At 46.3% G+C, this 21,747-nt stretch overlaps 3 protein-coding genes across 8 annotated transcripts; 2 read left to right on the forward strand and 1 right to left on the reverse strand.

Annotated features, from left to right (window-relative positions):
- The first annotated feature begins 131 nt into the window (after positions 1 to 131).
- mrps34 (mitochondrial ribosomal protein S34) lies at positions 132 to 865 on the forward strand. The gene has a single exon (XM_084445805.1). It carries the CDS (start codon positions 192 to 194, stop codon positions 855 to 857), a length of 666 nt encoding a protein of 221 aa, XP_084301931.1. The 5' UTR covers positions 132 to 191; the 3' UTR covers positions 858 to 865.
- Positions 866 to 3,425: 2,560 nt separating this feature from the next.
- Positions 3,426 to 13,531, reverse strand: nr2c2 (nuclear receptor subfamily 2, group C, member 2). 6 transcript variants are annotated; one of them, XM_084445799.1, is made up of 16 exons: positions 13,391 to 13,531; positions 11,813 to 11,897; positions 11,120 to 11,212; positions 10,682 to 10,882; positions 9,091 to 9,196; positions 8,818 to 8,997; positions 7,483 to 7,630; positions 7,269 to 7,359; positions 7,102 to 7,176; positions 6,401 to 6,546; positions 5,167 to 5,344; positions 4,889 to 5,010; positions 4,232 to 4,371; positions 3,981 to 4,118; positions 3,741 to 3,843; positions 3,426 to 3,624 (listed from the first exon to the last, which is right to left on the reverse strand). In XM_084445799.1, exons 2-16 carry the CDS (start codon positions 11,873 to 11,875, stop codon positions 3,450 to 3,452), a joined length of 1,959 nt encoding a protein of 652 aa, XP_084301925.1. In that variant the 5' UTR covers positions 11,876 to 11,897; positions 13,391 to 13,531; the 3' UTR covers positions 3,426 to 3,449. The 6 variants fall into 6 exon arrangements, with proteins under 6 accessions (XP_084301925.1, XP_084301929.1, XP_084301926.1 ...); XM_084445803.1 differs by having other exon boundaries at positions 11,120 to 11,229; XM_084445800.1 differs by lacking the exon at positions 13,391 to 13,531 and adding an exon at positions 12,429 to 13,355.
- Positions 13,532 to 14,003: 472 nt separating this feature from the next.
- On the forward strand, positions 14,004 to 17,221 carry b3galt4 (UDP-Gal:betaGlcNAc beta 1,3-galactosyltransferase, polypeptide 4). The gene is made up of 2 exons (XM_084446371.1): positions 14,004 to 14,127; positions 14,576 to 17,221. The coding sequence occupies exon 2, from the start codon at positions 14,861 to 14,863 to the stop codon at positions 15,974 to 15,976; it is 1,116 nt and encodes a 371-aa protein (XP_084302497.1). The 5' UTR covers positions 14,004 to 14,127; positions 14,576 to 14,860; the 3' UTR covers positions 15,977 to 17,221.
- Positions 17,222 to 21,747: the final 4,526 nt, after the last annotated feature.

A 21,747-nucleotide genomic window follows, 5' to 3' on the forward strand; every position in this document is an offset into this window, starting at 1 on the left:
GCGTTGAGATGACGTCAAGCAGGCGCGATCTAATGGCGTCAAGTAAATTACTACTGTATTATTGACGGGCATCCATGCGGACACCCAAGCCAGAGTTCTATCCTCCTCTTTGCCCGGAGCAGTAACTGGTGGAGGTCAAGTAGCTAGCTAAGCTAACGTCCGGTTCAACTGGTGAGACAGATCAATCCACAATGGTGAAGAAGAAGCAAGTCCGCCTAATTGCCGAGATGGCCCGCAAGATCCGCGCTTATCGTGAGCTGAAGGCGCAGCCGCGGGAATCGGAGAAGTATGCGCTGGACTACACGACCATGACACGGACGCACACAGGAAAGACACTGCCGGTGCTTGCCTGGGAGGATGTGCGGAATGAGAGCCGACTCTTCTCCCTACTGGCTGGCCTCAGGGTCTTCGGAGTGGGGCGCATCTTCACACGCAAATCCTGGCTGGCCGACCACCAGGAGCCAAGCTACTGGCAAATAACCAAAGTGAAGGTGGACTACACTGCGGAGAACATGGACCATGGTAGAGCATGGGGAATACTGACCTATAAAGGAAAGCAGGACAGCGAGGTCAAGGAAGTGGAAAAGGTGATGTACCATGATTGGCGACTGGTGCCCAAACACGAGGAAGAGCAGTTCAAGCACTTTGAGGCGCTCCCCGAGCCACCTGTGCGCTACGTGACGTACCCACCCTTGCTTCGCGCTATGATCCTGGCCCAGCGAAAGAAGGAGGGCCGGGCAAGTGAGGAGGAACCTGCTTTGCCCCTTGAGAGGGACACTTTGCTCAGCAAAGATTACTTCCATAGTCAAGAGAAAGAGCAACAGAGGCAGGCTCACAGGCATATCCCAGAGATATGAAAGTGGGAAAGGTAACGAAGATCCACCATGGCCTCTGGTTTAGTAGTGCACATATTGTGCTGATGCATTGGGTTCAACCCGAGCTTTCAGTTACTAAAGTCTCTGGGATTAACTTCAGTGATAACTTGTTGCACAGTTGATACCACACGCAAATTTCACCTTGGGGTGCAATGTGCTGTGAACTTGTAATGTGCTCTAATTGCTAAATGTTATTCGAAAAAAAGTGAATGCAAACAAATAGTACTGTTCAATAAAATACACACAAAAAAGCAAATTGTTATAGCTGTGTTTTACAACATATAGTGCATATTTCAGAGGGCAAATATTATAATCACGTGTATGCTCATCAATTAATAAAAAATGTTTATTTTACAATTGTGGCAATATGTTTTCAGTTGTGGCCTCAGAGAGGGAATGACATGATACAGGAATTTCATTCATCAGACAAGTTTCTGCAACCTTGTACTGTTATGAGGTAGAAAATGTGGGGCTATAAAATCTTCTAAAAACATAAATGCTTGTTGGTTTTCATGTTGATTCTCAATTAATGGTATGGGCCAGTATTCTATTAGTCAAAAGGGTCTCGGGGATTAGCGTGATCAGCCGCTAGAGGTCGCTGTTTAGTGTATTTTGCTGAGACATAATAAACAGCGAACTCTAGCGGCCGCTCAGATTAACTCAGGATAAATATTCATACAATGTGAAACTTTTTTTAAGCACATTTAGGAAAACTGTTTCTTCACAAACCATAAACATTGTTAATACTACAGGCCAAAAGGTTAACATTATGGAACACATTGGCAATATTTTTTGCATTTAGAACTGCTTAGGCAAATGTTATCAAGCCACAATATCTAACTTCACATTATTCATACAGCATTTAATAAAATGCATAAGCAATGCATGCACAGCGATGCACGATACAAAATAACAACTATGCTCCTTTTCTTCGGGGCAGACAACATTATAAAACTCTAGTTAAAAAGGGACATGCATTCATTTTAAATGAAATTACATGTGGTACAAAGCATAGTTCACAAAGAGTCATAAGAAACAGTTTTGTAGGTTTTCAACCCAGAGATTACAATAATAAACATTTCATTAAAGAGAACATATTTTATAATCCTTAAACTTACTGTTTTATGATGTTAATGTACATAAATAATGTGTGCATACTGTACTAGAGGTATGGTATAGTACTTTAAGTACACTTAGAATGGGACAACAAATGTGTACACATCAAATTGTTTTCATATGTCACAATAATACCATGCAGAAATACAAAAGGAGTACAAAATCTGGTTGCTATGCAATCAGAAGAGAAACAAAATAAAAACGCTGCAGTATTAAACTCACTGTGTACTGTCGCAAGAAACAGGGACATAAGAGAAGGCCAGGTCTGACATTTCGTTTGAAGATATTGACGAAATCTACCATACATGATCAAAAATAAAGTAGTAAACAAACAAGGACTGACATCACTGAGTCAGCTGTCAGAGACGGGTAATGCACTGTGATTACAGCTCAACATAAACAACAACAACGAGAGAGACAACACGTCCACAATGACTCACAAGGCTTGATTGTCATGAAGGCGAAAGAAGGTGGACATGCAGTGACTGCACTGACAAACATGTTAGACAGAGATGATGGTCAAACCATACAATAAATGTGCAATTCCTTAGTCGTACATAAAAAAAACAGGGTCAGTTAAAAAACCTCATGAGCAGAGTCAGAGATTATCCTGCCCAATAACATTCTATTGACAGCTACTGGGCCAACTCCATTTTGATGGCAGTCAATTTAGGAAATAAAGTGAAAGGAAATATGAAAGTATATCCTAAATGGACTTGACATAGAAGAGTACAAAAATGACTTGTCCTTTTGCATCCTCTGTAACATAGGTTAAGGATCAAGCTTAGCTGCTACTGAACTGGAAGATTTTAGGTGGTCTCTTTTCAACATAGACCAACATACAACATCATCATGTTTTCAGGGTTTTTTTCCACACTTCCAACTGAATGAGGCTGAAAACGTCAGTAAGGTTTCAAAATGTACTCGTGTACTGACATATGGGCAAGCTTTGCTAATTCTTAGTCGATTCTGAATAATAAGTTAAATACAGTTCTTTGAGATTAGAGACAGAAGCTAACTTGATTGATATACCGATTGGACATGAATGTACAGTAAGGCTTGCATAAGACAAAGCATCTTGAAAGGCTTGAGCGAATAAGTAAACTTCATAAACTGTAGGAGGCATTGCTGAAGTGCTAACGGTGGCCAGAGAGAGAGACAGAGAGAGGAGGCGCTGTCTGGACTCCTCCCTCCTCAACTTCAACGTTCAGAGCCATGGAATCTGGACCAGACTCGTAGTCCCACCATGCATTGCCTCGCAGAAAACATTCCAACCTTCACCCCTGGGGAACACAACAATGATGCATCACATGCACGGGGAACCGACTCTGAGAGTCGCGCGGTGCGAAAGGGATTCTCCCACGTATGTCTTCAGGTCCCGACGTCGTAGAGGGCTGCGGTGTGGCAGATTTAAAACGTGTAGACAGATCGGTCCGGGGGGCCGGGCTTGGCGGAGGGTCACGCGATGGAGTCCGTTATCTGGCTGTTGTACTCTGCAGTCTCCATCTTGAGGATGTAGGGGATGATGCTGTCTATGGGGACGTTGCCGATCAAGCCGGTGAAGAAGAGCTCCTCTGTGATGCTTGAGCTCATGAGACGCAGGGCTGGCAGGCGCATCAGGATACGCGTCAACCTGGAGGACCAATCGGAGAGCAGCGCCAGTTATTCCGGCACTTTCCCAGACATGAGGGACAGGGACCGGGTGACGAAGGTGCCTGATCATCAGACAAGAGGACGTGACGCGTTTACCTGTAGGTGTCATCGGGATAGGTCTTCTGCACATAATCCTGCAGCTCCATCTGGGCTTTCTCCTGGAACTTCTCGATCTGGCAGCTGCTCAGGCCGGGGTGATCTGAGTGGAGAGACACGGCGACACATGTGTGAGGAAGACCTCCGAGTGGCGGTTCAACCCTAAAGGGGAACGCGTAAATGCTTTTGCTCGGGAGAACACGACGACCTGCAAACGTTTTTTTCTCTCGGCCGACTCACCCGGGCTGAAGAGGACGATGGCCTTCAGGTAGGCGTACTCGTAGCTGTCCGTGTCCGTCTTGGCCATGCTGTTGCAGAACTCCTGCAGCTTCCAGATGTGCTCCATCACCAGCTTCACCCTCTCGCCCGACAGCTTATCTGCGGAGGAGCCACACACCCAGACATCAAAATAAAACGCAGTTCACAATAAGAACAGAGTGTCTGACTTTACTTGTGTGTGTGTGTGTGTGTTTTGAGGCTTGAAGTCGTACCATCCTGGATGCTGTTCTGCAGATGGTTAATGATGGCGGCCAGGATGGTGGAGAGGTTCATGATCGGGGCGCACTGCGCCAGACCCAGGGTGAACAGCTCGTTCCAGCACGCCCGCACCAGACTGGTGTTAACGTCCTGACTGAGAGACGGACGAAGGAGGGTGGGGGGGACACGGCGCTGAGCACGGATCGTACCGAACACCCGGTAGAACGCACACACATGGACGTTTCACGCGCTCGCGCGCGGACACGAAGAGCTGCGCTCTTACGCCTTGTTCACACAGGCAGCATGATCGCATTAAGTTACACCGGAAGTCAAGTCATTTCAAATGGAAGGTTTGCGAGACGCTGCATCATTGCGTTGCAGAACCAGTGCTTTGCGTTTTGTGTTCTGCATGAGTTAGATTTTTCCAACGTTTGCAGTAAAAATGTATGCGTTCATTAAACCGGAAGTTGTGAACCACCGAAGAAGAAGAATACTTCGGTAGCTTTCTGTGCTGGGGACCTTGCGAGACGACTGAAGACCTTGCAAGCCAACATGTGCTTGACTGCCGGAACTTTCGCTCGAGTCTTGCGTGACACGCAATGCAATCATGCAGCCTATGTGAACACGGCATGAGTGTAGCGAAAGTATGGGCGAGGTGGGAGGGTTCTCACCCGAGAGCGCAGAAGGCCGGGATGGAGCGCGCCCAGTGCATGGAGAGGAAGAGGAGCCGGGACGCTGACTCACAGATGTAGTGGACATTCAGATACTCGGGAATGGGACTGGGCATGGTCAGCTGACATGGAGGAGGGACGAGGAGGAGGGATAGGGGTAAAGTGTGGAGGAAAGACGGAAAGACAGGAATAAAGATTAGGAGGACCCAGATTAAGGTTTAACTTGATGAAAGGGGACTTGACCACAGTACACAGACAAAACAGGTCCAGTCGCCCACCTTGAAGCCCACGTGTGTGTCCGTGAGCAGCGGCCCCTCCACCTCGATGATGGGGGTCACCTGGTCTCGGCTGATCACCTGGATGGTGGCTCCGCCCAAACAATCCTCCTCGTCTGCCAGGTTCTGCCCCGCCCCCGCTTCGGAAGGGTTCAGGGCTTTGGCCAGGGTATCAAAGGCACTGCGCACGCCAACACGGGGGGGTGAGAACACCGACTGAACACTCCCGTATAGAAACATATAAGAACACAACATCCTCTGAACACTCAGACAACGGCCCAATCCCAAACCAGCCCCTACCCACTCCCACTCCACCAACGAGAGTCACTCCAAATGAAGTGTCACTCTCAGCTGTGGAGGGCTCTCTGAATCGAGGGGTGGGGGGAAGTATAAATGGACAGGCACATGTGGGACGGACCCCCCACTCCACCGGAACCGACCGCCACAGGGAAGCAGCCATCCCCACGGCATGTTTAGGTGATTTATGGGAAAAATGTTCATGATTTATAATACAAATATAAATCAATGTAATTTAATGCATAAATATATAATGAGAAATGATTAAAAAGCCAAATGGAGATAGTTCACTGTCCATGTTGAGACAAATAAATCAATAAATCAATAACTTACTCCCATTTCTCTTCGGCAGCATTCCTTTTTTTGTGAAGAGGCATTTGCATGTCACAGACTAATCAGCTGTAAATAATGGAATATATGATGTAGCCTATGACGTATGATTTATTTTTATGTCGGTTATGAATACAGGCTTTTAAGATTTGAGTTTAAGATTTTAAGTTTGCTACAAGTCAAGCAAACTAGGGATGAAGTGATGCTCTTTGGTTTTATCTTTTGACACCACATTCGGTGATTTTGTTTGAGGCTGTGAATCAGTGTGATGAAAAGAAAAGTTTGAGTGCTGTATCCTATCTAGAATAACTGGTGTAGGAAGATATAACTTTAATTTATATTCCTCCGGCATCGCTTTGGCACGTGCACTTCCTGTTTGGGCTATCGGGAGTGTGCACCGACGCGGACGCGCTGTTAAAGGGTCAGACAGTCCACTCACACTCCAAGCGCACTCTGCGCTAGTCGGTTTGGGACGGCCCTTAACATGGCGAAGCTCGGCGTGAACACGCTAACAGAGGGGGAGTGGATAGGGCGAGGGGACGGGGGCTTGTTTGGGATTGGGCCAAACTCTCACACACACACACACACTCCTCCGCAGTAAGGACGCTACCGTGTTATCTCGCTGGCAGACTGTTCCTCCTGCAGGCTGTCTGAGGTTTCACCATTGTTCAGCGACTCACTGAGAGAATCGCTCAGGTTGGCCAGTGATGTCACAACATTTGCCAGTGTCCCCAAACCCCCCTGTCCTGGCTCTACCTGGGGGACACACACACAACCGGTCAGCCACCAACACAACACCACCGGTCAGCCACCAATGAGCCACCAGCGGAATAAGAAGATAAACTAATTTCCTTTGTTTTAAGAAGATTGTGGTCTATAGCATAGACACATGGAGACCTGGGCTGTGTTCCGAATCACATACTTCTATTTTTTTCTACCAGTACCCACTACAGCTGCCCCTAGGAAGTACATACTTTGCACGCAGTACGCATACAATTGAGACATACCACTTTGTGATAACATTGCGCCTTGAAATTTGCCCACATCCGTCGCAGTCCATAAAGCGAACTTCGTCCACAGGTGTCACAACTTGAATATGTGACATAATTTCCACTGTGCAATGAATTGTGGGTCAGAAAAGTCTGCTGGCTTGCATACTGCAAAATACGACCGGATGTAGTAGGACATCCTGGTATTTTTTACCATACTGCATGTGGCATACTATGTATTGGGACATACTACATCCTTTCTTGGCGTACTATATAGTAGGGAGGTATGCGATTCGGAACACCACCCTGATTTTCCTCGTACTCTGAAATGCTTTGTGGATCCGTCTCCAGAAGTGAAGAGGGCGGAGGTCAGGGTTGGGGTCAGGAGGAGGGTGAACTGAAGAGGGCGGAGGTCAGGGTTGGGGTCAGGAGGAGGGTGAACTGAAGAGGTCGGAGGTCAGGGTTGGGGTCAGGAGGAGGGGGACGTACCTTAGTGTCGGTGGCCAGCAGCAGGGTCCCGTCGGCCTGGATGAGCGGCTGCTGGATGTTCACCAGCATCCCCGGGTCCAACAGGCTGGGTCTGCTCACAACACACAAGCACCAAGCAGAGCGTGTGGGCGGTCTGTGTTTACGTGTGCGCGCGCACACGCGTGTAGACATGCGAGGCGTTGCGGTACGGACTAAGCGCCGGCGCCCTACCGACCTCGAGCCGTCTCTGTTGGTGATGAAGGTGGGCGTGGCGATGAGCGGGCTGCGCAGGTCCTTCCTGATGTAGATCTTCTCAGTGGAGGCGGCGCAGTTGGCTGGCTTCTCCCTCGGCAGGTCCACTGGCTTCCTCTCGCTCTGCACAGCTGAGGAGACACGCCAGCGCACACACACACACACACACACACACACACACACACACACACACGCACACGCCAGCGCACACACACACACACACACACTCGTTATGTTTGGCCCAATCCCAATACCCCCCCTTAGCCCTAGCCCTTGGCCCTACCCCTACATTTTACGCGTAGGGTAGTGTGTCCCATTCCTCTCAGCTTCTAGGGCTAGGGAGCATATCGAGGGCTAGTGGACGTTCAAACAGCCCTCCAAAACGAGGGTTTTCAGATGCTGACTTGAAACCGAGGGGTAGATGAAAATTCCCACAATGCTTTGCGAACCGAGGCAGTGATATGAAACATAGATGCCGGTGCCGTGAAAAAACATGCGAGAAAAGCCAGATATCTTCGCAAATAAACATTCATAAATTGTCAAATCCGTGGAATAATTTGGTTTAATGTAGATGCAAAGGAACATGATCTTGGTCGTTATGGTGACACGCATTTCAGAAAAAAATCGCTATTCACAATATCAACTGCATTTCATTGTTAGCCTAACTTAACAGCATTTGGACATCCCAGTAAGTTACTTGTAGACTACGGTGCAATGTTGAATCTAATCTAATCAATAGAACTTTGTTTAAACAACGATTTTTGAGTGACAGTTGATTCCATGTCCCATTCGTGAAGTCCAATAAATAATCCAGCAGCATTTTTCTGCACTGCTCATCCAATATCAGTGCATTTCTATGGGCAGGACTAACGTTAACAGCCGATGTGTAAACATGCTTCCTGGCTGTACAAGTGATTAATCTGTCTTATTCTGTCCTGAAATGTGGTCAGATTTGCCACTATGATAATAGTAATAATACTGTAACATCCCAGGGACTCCACAGACATTGATTGAAGAGCGAGTGGTGTCCCATTTCTTAGGTAAAGATTTCAACCCCTACCTTTGTGGCTCCGTTTTGAAGGGGCACTACCCAGTCGAGGGCACTCCAGAAACAGGGGCTAGGGATCAGGGGGAGTATTGGGATTGGGCCTAAGTGTGACGCAAGGTATACCCAAACCATCCAAACTTTGGCTCCAGTTTCAAACATGTCTGGCGTGTCCGTGGGCACACAGCAGGCTCTTTGGGTTAGGGTTAGGGTTAGGGTTAGGGTAAGGCTAGAGTGCGGGAGAGCATGATAGTGTGACGGCACACGACTCACACTCCATCTTCATCCCCATCTCCAGGCACTTCCTCAGGCGGCAGAACTGACAGCGGTTGCGGTGGTGTTTGTTGATGACACAGTCCTGGTTGCTGCGGCAACTGTAGGTCAGGCTTTTCCTCACGCTTCTCTTGAAGAAGCCTTTGCAGCCCTCGCAGCTGACCGCCCCGTAGTGCCTCCCTGGAGTGGACGCACAACAGGAGCGATGATATGGGTTTAGTGTGTGTGTGTGTGTGTGTGTGTGTGTGTGTGCGTGTGTGTGCGTGTGTTTACCTGAGGCCTTGTCTCCACACACCACGCAGTACTCCACGAGCTGAGGTCGGCCAGTGTCTCCCGCCTTCCCCAGCAACCGTTCCACTGATGCTGCGTCTGTTACGATCTCCAACACAGGAAGACACAGGAATGTGGCGCAAAGTATTCCACAGGGGGTATAGAGCGCTGGTGTTACTTTTTATTTATCATTTATTTAACCACGACGGTCCCATTGAGATGCGAGGTCTCTTTTACAAGGGAGACCTGGCCAAGATAACAAAAATATATAGAACTGTATATTTTATATATACAAAAATATATATAAAATATATATTTATTTTTATATATATACAGTTCAGCATTAAAAACAACCACACAGAGTAACCTACATGTTGGTAAAAGTGCTTACAGTACAACATACAATACATCACACAAAAAGAACAGCGTAGCCTACATGGTAATAAAAGTACATGACGGAGGGTGGTACAGTCATTTTTCAACGGGGACCCATTCTACAGAAAACAATGACATTCTCCCTGAAATTATTTATGTAATAAGGATTTAAATTCACCAGGTGAGACCAGGGTGTGTAAGAGGGTGAGGTCTGGTAGTCCACTCCACGCTAAGGTTGCAAAGTGTTAGAATGCTGTCTTCCCTCATTACCGAGCAGAGTAAAGTCCCAATGATCGTCGCACACCTGAGTGTGTGAAATTTGTTCTCTGCATTTTACCCATCCCCTGGGGGAGCGGTGAGCAGCAGCGGTGCCGCGCTCGGGAATCATTTGGTGATGTAGCCCCCCAATTCCAACCCTTGATGCTGAGTGCCAAGCAGGGAGGCAATGGGTTCCATTTTTATAGTCTTTTGTATGACTCGGCCGGGGATCAAACTCCCGACCTCCCAGTCTCAGGGCGGACACTCTAACCACAAGGCCACTGAGCTGAGTAAGCTACAGTGGTATAGGAGAAGCTTCCCTAGGCTGGCCTTGTATATAAAGACAAGCATGTGTGACTTCTTCCGTGAGGACAGAGAGGTCCATCCTACCATTTGTTTGCCCGGCGATTGGCATGGTCTGACGAAAATCGGTGTTGCTTATGTGACTTTGCGTGGGACTAACCCTTTTCTGCCTCCCCTCTCTCTAGTGCCTCTCTCTTCACTTAAATATCCTATTATAGACTACAGGGATAGCTAACTCATAGTGGCCTACTTAGGTAACATCTCTGTAACTATTTATATACTCTACTGATAGTCACGTCTCTCCTATGAAGTATTTAGCTGATGTTTACTGCTCTGTAAATGTTCTTAGCCAATAGACAAACATTTTCCAGGAGCTTGCTCGATCATCTCGTTGAGAGAGGTCAGGGAAGAATTTTTACAGCTCACTTGTCTGGCCCCCGGGGGGAACTGTTTTTTTGCTTTCCTCTGGAATATGTAGGGATGGGGACCTATGCCCCCCCCCCCATTGCTCTCTGTAAAGCGCATTGTGTTGCCTCTGTATATGAAATGTGCTATACGTATAAAGTTTGATTTGGTACAGCACACAGTGATGTATAAGCCATTGGCATTTGGCATTAGTAGAGAAGCATGGTTGCCAGTGTAGCAGGGTGTTGAGTACCTGTATCCTGCCCGGCACCAGGCTGTCCGTGGTGGTAAAAATGAGCTGCTTGGTGCTGTGGTTCTCTGGGGAGGCCAGGATCACCTTGCCCATCCCAGAACCCTCGGCTGTGGTCAAGATGAACTGCTGCTTGGGAGCACTGGACCGGTCCATGGCTGTGACGATCTGGATCTTCTGGCCCGTCTGCTGGTCAGTTACAATCTGAGTCGAGGGAGAGAGTGAGAGAAAGAGAGAGAGAAAGAGGGGAAGGAAGGAGAAACTGAGAACTTACATAACATCCATACATCTACAAAAGCTCTCAACTTAGAAAAGCCCTCAACTTAGTCTCAAACGCCTTATGGGATTTAGTGTCAATGTCTAAGTGGCAATACGTTGTCCAATCACAGGTGAGGATACTGTCAAGGTGTGAGTGTGTGGGGTGTGTGGTAGAGCGCCCACCTGTATGCGCTGCAGTGTGGCTGTGGGCTCAGGGGAGACGAGCTGGAGGCGCCGTGGAGAGTCGCTCATCACTGAGTCTGGAGAGGTCTGTCCCTGTAACCAACAGCACACTAAACACGTACAAACACATGCTCGTTGAAACATGTTTGTGTAATGGCCAACACATCCACATACCATTGACACGTAGAGAGAACATACATTCTCATACAGGATGACAAACATGATAACATGTTACAAGATACTATACAGTACCTCAAGTACACATGCCTACAAATATGAATGTACTGATGCATCAGAAATGATACATAAACACACACACACTCACGCACACAATGGCTGCATAGAGGAGGGTAAGCCATGCACAGACAGACGGAGCAGCGTCACGATGCCCTCGGTGTGACCCCGCTCTGCTGAAGGTTAAGAGTGGCCTCTGTCTCCACAGCAACCGAGGAGACTGAATCGACTAGCCCCCACCCACGCGACAAACCGGCACACGATCCGGGCAGCTGCATAGCGCCTTTGTCTCACGGCGTGCACCATTTGTGGATCACGGCATGGGTCAAGGTAACAGTGCCCTCCCTCTCTTTGGCGTGTGCTCGCACACACACACACACACACTGACAGATGCATTAAATATCACTCACAAACAGATACAGACAGACACACACAGGTGAGGTCAAGTGTGTCACTGACCTCTGCCACCTGCTCAGAGGCCACTATATGCTGAGCAAGCTCCTCCATGTTGGTCGTCATCATGATGCAAGGTCATTAGTGAATCCTGTTTGTAGGGATGCCAAGGATAGGAATCAACCAGAGACAGCAGCAAGCCACACTCCTATACAGCACCACAGACTGAGAAAGGATCACCGGCATCTCATATAGGGATCAATAGATGGTGGGTGCTTCCAGATTTTCAACTTGAGAATTACAAAGTTACCAATATGTTTTAGACAGAAAATAGAGGCTATAAGCTAGGTGTTATTTTTATATCATCCCAAGAAGGTTTTCCCCCAGCTCTCCAAACTTCCCATCTCACTTAATTCCATCGTTTCACTTACCTCCCCATCACCCTGAAGGCTTCCTACACACACCTCGCTCTAGACGGAGGAGATGACTGCACAGCTAGACCATCAGTAAGGTCTAATGTACCATTTTGGGATGCCATTATTCTCCCAGTGATAAAGCCCAAGATCACCACACCACTATTGATATCATCTTGCCCATTTCCCGGGCACAGTGGGCTATTTTTAAGGTCTCTTGGTGATATGTGATAACTTCTTCTCATGCACAACCCTGCCCTCAGACCCACCCTCTGATCTGCAAATCAATGATCTTCATCCTGTGTGTTACACTGGTCTGGGGGAGAGGGCATCTTTTCTTTTGAGGTTTCACAAAGAAACGTGATTTGATGTGTGTGCGTGTGTGTGTGTGTGCGTATGAGACAGTTATTTCAATCGCAATGCCAAAAATAATCCAGGTGCATGACTCTATTTCCAACATCTTATATCTTATCTAACTGTATCGCTCATTTGTTGATAAGTAGCCTAAAAGAAAGATGGATTTGTTAATTCCGCAGTGAAGTCTTGTTATTGGCAGAGGGGAGGAATCGCCCTTTGGACAGTGTGCTCATTGGCTGGACGACAAGTCTATCAAGGCTTTCTGCCAAACGCATCAAAAAACGGAACAAAATGGAGATTCTGGAAATTCGCCAAAATTACAGCGAGCAGCCATTAAATAAAAGTAAAAACATATAGCCTATGTAAATAGATAGCATGCGCGGAATTGCAAGTGTTATTTGAATCTGACTCTTTTTTGGCAAATAACGTTAAATTCCATACTGATGTGTTTCCAATATGAAATCCTTTCCAATCCCCCTTGTCCCCGAGATGGCAAAGGTAAAAGGGTCGAGTTCAACTGCGCTAGCTTTAACCGGCTGGCTAATCTATAACCTACAGTTCCTCGTTTCTACACATATTTTTTGCATTTGCTTTCGGTTGACACGATGATGCTGAGATGACGCTAGATTTGTAGTATTTGGTACTGAATTAATAGTTTAACATTGAGGTGAGACGACCAAAGCATGACAGCGCCGGGTAGGTTAGACAGCCTTCCTGTGCCCGTATTCTTCTGGAAAGCACAACTAACCAGCGAACACAAATTCAGTTTCGTTTAGTTCCAGCAGCCAGCCAGCTAGCCTGGAATTATGCTCTTTTGGTCTCTTCTGTGTCCCCGTTGGCTTTAAACGGCTTGAAATTTAAGACCAAGACTTACCCGCAGGACCAAAGGTCGCAGTTGGTGGATCTTGGATTATTTAAAAAATATTTGTTTTTGTTTTTCTTCTGTGAAAGGTCATAGTTCGTGACCCCGTCTCGCCAGCGTGTTTGGAGTTTTTTCTTCTTCCCTCTCTCTGCGCTTTTCTCCCTCCAAGCGCACAGCGCAGCGCGGCCAGACAGCGCTGACGTCAGCCTGTCTGCCTCCCTGGTAGAGGAACCGACAGAATTAAGTCAATATGATCAGATATCAATGAACGAACATTAATCTGCTTAGTTTCCTTGTAAAAGCGAGGAAGGCTATTCTGTTCTTGAGATTCTATCTGTAGCCTATATTGAATATGAAGGCAGTGTGAACTGTGAACTCATAATTTATTTTGTAATAAAGCCTTGACAACCAGCTGTGTTATTGTTATAATGCCTAGCCAATATCCAGAGCAATATTATTATATATAAAAAAAACATTTCACCATTTGTATCCTGTCCTGATGTTATGCCTCGCTCTGATATTAACACACAAACAACGCACTAGGCCTTACTGCTGAAGTCCACCAGATGGCATACTGTTACCATGAACCGAGCGAGATGATCAGCGAAAATGCCGTTGTAATAGTCTAATCTCCTAGATTGCACATTGGTCAGAGAAGACGAACATTTATTCTCTAAAGTGGAACTCTTATACGGATCCATTTGGATATGTGCTGGGAAGTTGTTTCTCAATTGGATTCCAGGTTTGATGTGAATATCCTATTCAATATAGGCCTACCCGAATCTAGGCTGCAAAATACTAAAATATTAAATTAAATAAGCTCTTTATAATAAATTTCTAAATAATGCTCTACGTTATCTTTATTATTTATTTCTTACGTTATTTCTACAAATGCATCTAATTTGTGCATAATTGTCTTGGCTTATCGCTTGTCGATTCTCTGAAATAGGCTAGATGGGAGTTTGGGGTAACGGCTAAACACAGATTGAGCAAACGTGTCGACCATGCTTTCAGATTTAGCTCGTTGTAGAATATAAATCGTCCATAACCTCTTGATACATTCTTGACGCTGTCCTGCACAAGTGGGTTATTGTACTTTGCATCACAATGTGTCACATAGTAGCATATGCCGTGTTTTGTGGCCAGTAAGAGCCCCGGGCTAAATGCGTGTAAACGCGACTGTTTTTTTCTGCGCAGCTGCATCGTCCCATCCCTCACCAGTGATACCGCACCGAGAGAGCCACACGTCCCGGTGCTCCGAGCACCGTCACAGCATCCTAAAAACGGGAGCGATTCCGGTGGATTCCCTCTAAACGACCGACCGAGGGCTGCAGAAAGAGACATATAACAACACTATGAAACTGAGATATCGAAATAGTGCTTTAGACGTGAAGTGAGAGGAATTCAAAGGACGGATAGGGAGATAAGGGGTGAGTTGTGGAGCTCTCTGGAGTGCTGCAGTGTGGAGGTTGGGGGGAGGTCATGGCGGGGCGCGGGTGGTGGGTGTGTAAGACCCGCTTTGGGAAGCGAGGGGGCAGGTTTGGTGTCCTGCCCACCGTCTGTGTGGTCATAGTGAGTGCTGCCTTGCTAGCGCTGCTCTTTGTTGACTCCATCGAGTTATGGGCCACGTCCATGAATATGAACACGGTTCTGGAGGCGCAGGGGGGGATCATACCCCCCCAGAGCATACCCCCAACACGGCCTGAGGAGTACCTTCTCATGCCCAGCCCCCTGGCCTGTCAACGCGCCAAACCGTACCTCGTGGTGATGGTGACCTCCGCCCCGGCCAACCAGAGGGCTCGTCAGGCGATCCGGGACACCTGGGGCGGGGAGGTGGAGGTCAGCCGCCTGCGGGTCATGACCCTGTTCATGGTCGGGGTGGCGTCTGACCCCGGACTGTCCAAGCTGCTGATAGAGGAGGCGCGTGGGCGAGGGGACCTGATCCAGGGGCGCTTCGTGGACAGCTACTCCAACCTGACTCTGAAGACCCTCTCTATGCTGAGCTGGGCCCGGCGCTTCTGCCCTCAGGCCCAGTTCCTGGCCAAAGTGGACGACGACGTCCTGTTCAACCCCAGCGCCCTCCTGCACTTCCTGAACAGAAGCCGTAACCCCTACGAGCACGGGGACCTGTACCTCGGCCGGGTGCATCTCCGCGTGGCCCCGGACCGCGACCCGGACAGCAAGCAGTACCTCCCGTCCGGAGCCTACCCGCCCTCCGTCTTCCCCGACTACTGCAGCGGCACGGCCTACGTCCTGTCTCGCTCCGCCCTGCTCAAGATCTCCCTGGCGGCGGCCACCGCGCCCCTGTCCACCCCCTTGCCCCCCGAGGACGTGTTTGTGGGTCTGTGCGCCCGCACGGCCGGGGTGCTGCCCTCCCACTGCCCGCTGTTCTCGGGGGGGCCCGCCGTGCCCTACGGCCGCTGCTGCTACCAGGCCTTGGTTTCCATCCACCACATCCCGCCCAGAGAAATGCTTCGGTACTGGGCCGATGTCCACTCCTCTCCCCCGTGTTCGTGGCTGGGGGTACGTGCCTCCCTGGGGGTCTGTAAAGTCAGGGCCCTGCTGGGGACCGCTCTAGGGATGGGCCAGTGGTTGTGAGGCCCCGTCCGTCGCCCGCTTGAAGAGGATAGATGAGTCTACTCGATGGCCCGCGTCTCGCTGTAATACTGTAAATAGCACAAGTGCTCCGTTCCATTCGCTACAAAGAACCACGGTGCACTATGGAAATGTTTATTTTTATAGCTTTATTTTGAGATATACTTGAATGTATATTTTGTCGATTACTGAAAGGTGTTAGGTTTGTAAAAGGTGAAAGGGTGGTGCTGTGTGCTACCGGGAACTGTGTGATGCTGTTAGACCACATATGCATACTCTACATTGACACGTGCTGTACATATAAATCACTGACATGATATTTGCATGCCAATACAGTAGTATAAAAAGATACTAGTACAACGAGGATGCTTGATATCAGTGCACAATTGGACAAATGTTCTTGCAGTTATATAAGCATAGGCAGCAGGATACTATAAAATCATGGCCATGCTGTTCTGTAGCTATAAATGGGACAGCATGTATGCGACAGCCCGTTTAGATAGATGCTCTCACCTAAAAATAGGAATTAGCAGTAGGAGAAATGTACAAATGCATTGCATAAGCTACTGTAAATGCAACAGCGTTATTTTTATTTACAGGGACAGTACATATTAATCAACAGCACACATTAAAAACATGACTATTAATAGGTCAGTATTAGCTTAAAGCTAATTTTCAACTGTTGTCCCTGGGCGTGGTGTTAAGGCCGCTAAATACAGGAGCACAGATGGGCGGTAACAATTAAAATGCAAAATACAACAGATATGAAAAGCATGTTAAGACACATTAAACAAACATGTATCCAAACACAACATAAACCCCATAAAAAAGGTGCAGACAGATAGACCGACAGGGCAGGCATGGGACTGCTAATGCTGACAGACCTGGTTGCTTATGAGCCATGGCTTTGAGATTATATATTGAACTTAAAATAGATAAAGATAAAACCCCTTGAGATTTTGTATGAAAGAATCCAGTTCTCAGGGGCTGTGATGGAGTAGGATAACTTGCTGAACGTGCTTTTCCTGCCTGGGACCACTAAGTCCCCACAAGCTGTGGCTCTGGTTAGTCTGGTAGTATGGTAGTTATGAAAGTACTCAACGAAGAAATTATGGATGTTAGGCTCTCCCAAATGGTGAAATAATACACTCTGGTTCACTCCAGACACCTTTATTTATTAACCAAAAACTCAAAACCTCCATTATGTTAAGCATAATAGTATTGTATACATAAAATGTATGAAGAGTTACCTCCAGTGTTACATTTGTCTTCCATTTTCCTGTGTCATGTTTCTTTTATTTTCAATGTAATAATAAAAATGAATGCACTGAGACAGAAGTGTTCCTGATTGGATGGTTGTGTGTAGGACAAGGAAAGATGCTTATCTATTCTCTATTGCCAGTCTTTCCTAAATTGTTTCTGTCAGCTCTCCACCACACAGATGAAACAGCAGCAGTATTTTTTTTTATTTTTTTTTCAATCTCTGCTCCATTAACTTATACAACTGGGGTGTTAAGCAAGTAGACTGTGAGTAATGGACAGGGCGTGCATAGATTGTTTGGCCTGTTTTCTATTAAAGGGGTGGCAGAGTGTCATGGTGTATTTGTAAGTGAGAGAGACAGTGTTGTACAGTACTCAAGTAGCTTTTTGCAGTTTCTATACTTGGCTCAAGAACTGTAGCTCTATTTTAAGCAGCCGTTTTATGTTTTAACTTTCAATTGTCAAATGACCATATTGGCTATGGACATATGTTATGGCGTCGCTTGTTTCGCCTAAATAGCACAAGTAGCCTAATGCCTAAGATTATTATTTAAACTGACTATAGACTAACGTACAAACATACTGTACTAAACATATTTCTAAATAAAATAAGAAATAAACATTTTTGATGAACAAAAATAATCAGAAACTAAAAATGTTGGGTCCAAAACAAACTAATATGAAAACAATTATTCTCAGTTTTTGTCTATTGTAGATCAAGTGTTCTGAATTTTCAAATTGTTGACTGAATTTGATCAAGGGCTACATTAACACATGATGTGGCCTTGGCAGTGCACAAGCATTCCTCTTACGCCTACACAATGAATGGAGAAGAACTGTGTTTCCTGAAGGGAAGAAGGGACATAGGGAACTGGACAGAGACAGTTTACAACTTAGTTTTAAAATTAGGTTTCACAACAGTTTTATTGTCAACCAGCTGCACACAGGTAAAAGTCTGAAGCAAAAGTCAAATTTTCTCAAATTACTTACAGATAAACAAACATTTTATACAGAGTAAGGATGGATGAGTGATGTCTAAATCCCTGATTTGTTAATTAATGTGATTGATAATAAAGTTCGGGATAAGGGTGGTTTCATACATCTGGCAGTTTACACAAAGTTTCTGATGTTTTATAATTGTTTTGGCACTATTATCCTGTCTACAGTGTGGCTTCCAATTTGGCTAAAACAAGAAAATCAGGTTATGGGCAACTTTCTCTGATACTAACAGATAGGGGACGAGTGTCTTGGCCTAGCACTGAACTGGCGGAATGGGAGTGCTGTTAACCAGGCCACAGAACCGTATAATCTGCATCAATGCTTGGACTTAGTGAGACAAGACACTTAGAATAACAGAAGCCATTTTCGATTATCCTAATAATTATAATCCTAACTAGAAAGTACATTTCCTGGAGAAAATGTGAGGTGGGCTAGCTGCCGCAGCTGTATGTAACAGCTACTGCTAGTACTACTACGGACCGGGCAATCTCCATGCACCCACCGGCAAAGACTGTGTCTCTAGCCCACTCAGGAGCTGAATTGTGGGTTCCGTGGCATGGATAGTGGCGTGGTGGGGAGACTCTGCTCCCTCAGGTCAGAGCTGGTCATGGACAGTGTACCCCTCTCTGGGCCAACCACCTGCCCCCACCGGTGAAGACTGTGTCTCCCCCGTGGCGTGGATAGTGGCGTGACGGCGAAACTCCGCCGGCTCATGTCATAGCAGGTCGGGGACAGTGTAGAGGGGAGAGAGGGGAGTTGAGGGGAGAGAAAATGGGAGTATGGCGGGAGGTACGATTGGTCCCGGCAGTGACCAGCTTTCATCTGGTCAGTGAACTCCAAGAGGGAGGAGGGAGAAAGGGTGGCTAAGGCGGACACACTAACAGATGCACCAATAGGGACATTTAATAGGGACGTCCCTCCGTCTGAACTCCTTTTGAGGAGTGAGTTTCACCAGCTACTCTCACGGTACACTCACCCCTCTAAACACACTCCACATCACTGGACATCCGGGTCACGGCACCAATGTAGCCCATGTTAAGGGCTTGCCCAGGGCGGCATTCAAACCCACATTCGACAAGCTCTCCAGCTTGTGAGGCGGATACGCTGACAGTTGCTCCAGTAGGGACGTCCCTCTTGGCGGGACTGTTAGCACTCCTTTTGATGAATGAGTTTCACCAGCTAATTAATGTTTCACTGGTTACACTTGTACAAAAGTATGATTGTACTTTGACTCCAGTGAAATAGTTGGCTACAGAGACTCCTTAGCTTGAATATAGGACTATGCTCCAAGCAGTATACCACCATCATAAAACTGTATGCAATGGCAAGGGCCTTTTACAATTGACTGTAGACTATAATACAGTACATTGTGGCACTAGCAATTAGAAAAGTACTCATGTTGGTCTGTCACAAGTCTCTTAAGGGGCCATGCCTTCAAAAATGCATTTTCATGTGGGAAGCTGCGTAGGAAAAAAGTACATCAATGCATGGCTTTGTTCAATATTTGCATTTTAAACAAGACAGTATGTCTGCCTCAAGGGGACTCAAAAATGCTTTTTCACATATTCCATTACACTTGCACCACAGAATTACTTTTTTACTGTATATACTTGCACCTCACAACAAGAGAATACTTCACACATCTGTTTCAAACGGCAGGCGCGTGGGAGAGGGATGAATGAATGAATCAAAAGTTGCAAAAAAGATCCCACACACTAACTTGCAATTCCATTGTAATGTGACATTTCGGTACCAGACTTCATCAGACAAATAGTCACTATTTCACTTTTACTCACTACTTGTCTGATGTGATGTGATACTAGAAGTTCTAGTATCGAAACGTCATATCAAATTTGAATTGCAATTTTGACAGTGTGCAGGATCTGTTTGCAACTTTTGATACTTGCATCTCACCCCATTGCTAATGGTTAACTTATTAGTGGTTACCGTCTGTGTGTGGGTGAGAAGGCTCACTCCATTGACCACGGTTCAACTTTGCTCCCCAGCGGAAAATAATGAGCCATGTGATTGTCTAAGAGCAGTAGCAGGAAAGTCAACGCACAGACCTGATCTAAAATCGGAACCTCTTGAAAATACGGACTTATAATGTATGTAGATGGCTCTGCCCTGATAAGATGTATCCTATGCTGTTGTCTCAGGTCATGATGTTACAGAAGGGGTTACCTCTTCATCTCTCAGCCCAACAAGCTGAACTGTTTGCTCTAACAAGAGCATGTATTTTCAGAAGGCAATGACTGTTATGATTCACACAGACAGTAGATACGCTTTTGGGGCTGTTCATGATGTTGGTACCTGAAAAATGAGAAAGGGCTTATAACGTTCTTAGATTCAAAGATTGTAAGTGGTGTATTTTTAAGTAACCTACCGTATTAGATGCCATTTTGCTATTCCACCAAAGTTGCTGTTTGCAAATGTGATGCACATGAAAGAGATTCCATCTCTCAAGGAAATGAAAGTCAAAGCAGATACTGCAGCGAAGCAAGTTGCCAGAAGTAGGTCAACGAATTTAAAGACAGAAAGCAGCTGCAAATGACTCAGTGAACCTTCTGTCTCTCCAGTAGCAGGCCAACAAAGGGCAGGCTGTGGAAGAGAAGGCCCTTGTGTGGTACAGTATGGCCCCACAGGGAAGCCATACCTCTCAGAACAGTTTTTCCCTATTATACAAAGTTGTCAAAAATAAAAAGGTGGGACAGCTCCAGCGATCTGAGCATAGATTTGAAGATGGGCAGAGTTCAACTTTATGCAAATTAGCAGCGACATCGCCGAAGTAGCAACCAATAGCAGATCAGGTTACCTCAGAATGGCAGTAGAATAGGATAATGTGATTAATGCCCCCCCCCCGGCGTGAGTCTAGAGTTAGGGCATGAGTTAGGGACGTACTCCCCTCACTCCAGCGGAAACACAAACCACATGGTTTCGCGTCAACAGCACTTTGCAGCAGTAGAGGCATCGTTCGTATCTTCCTCGTTACAGCTTATGAGGATTGCCTATATCAGATAGCCTACCTAGGTCCTAAGTGGAAATATCCAAATGACAATATGGCCAAGGCATTAAATTATATTTATACATCATTTTTAAGAACTTACCTATTAATTTCACCTTCACCCTAATCCATTATTATTAGGCCTATTGTCAATCAAATAATTGTCATTTTTCCATTCATTTTTTTAATAGTGTATGCTTTGCATTTTTGTTTTTATTTGCATCAAAACAAAGCAGGTCTGATTTTGTTTGTCCTGATTTAAAATCTTCACTGTTATGAAGCACTTTGGGCTGCAATTCTTGTGATGAAAGTTGCTATACAGTTTATTAAAACAAGCCCATAAAAACTGCACAAGCTGGCCGTATGAACCTGTGTTTGTCCTCTTGTCATTTTCTGCAAATAATGTCTGGCATTCTAAATTTTGGGGTAGAGTAGTATATAGAAAGTGCACTTACTCAAAAACATCTATAAATAGTAAACCATACATAGTATACCAGGATTTTGCTGTGAT

Source organism: Borostomias antarcticus (genome assembly GCF_949987555.1).
Source record: "Borostomias antarcticus genome assembly, chromosome: 11".
NCBI classification, from domain to species: domain Eukaryota; kingdom Metazoa; phylum Chordata; class Actinopteri; order Stomiiformes; family Stomiidae; genus Borostomias; species Borostomias antarcticus.

Excerpts from the sequence above, each read along its gene's own strand:
- mrps34 (XM_084445805.1), top strand. The coding sequence starts at position 192 with ATGGTGAAGAAGAAGCAAGTCCGCCTAATTGCCGAGATGGCCCGCAAG.
- nr2c2 (XM_084445799.1), bottom strand. The coding sequence starts at position 11,875 with ATGATGACGACCAACATGGAGGAGCTTGCTCAGCATATAGTGGCCTCT. Across the intron at positions 8,998-9,090 it reads GTGTGGAGACAAGGCCTCAG|GGAGGCACTACGGGGCGGTC; the intron begins GTAAACACACGC and ends CGTCCACTCCAG. Across the intron at positions 7,177-7,268 it reads TGCTGGCCACCGACACTAAG|TTCACCCTCCTCCTGACCCC; the intron begins GTACGTCCCCCT and ends CGCCCTCTTCAG.
- b3galt4 (XM_084446371.1), top strand. The coding sequence starts at position 14,861 with ATGGCGGGGCGCGGGTGGTGGGTGTGTAAGACCCGCTTTGGGAAGCGA.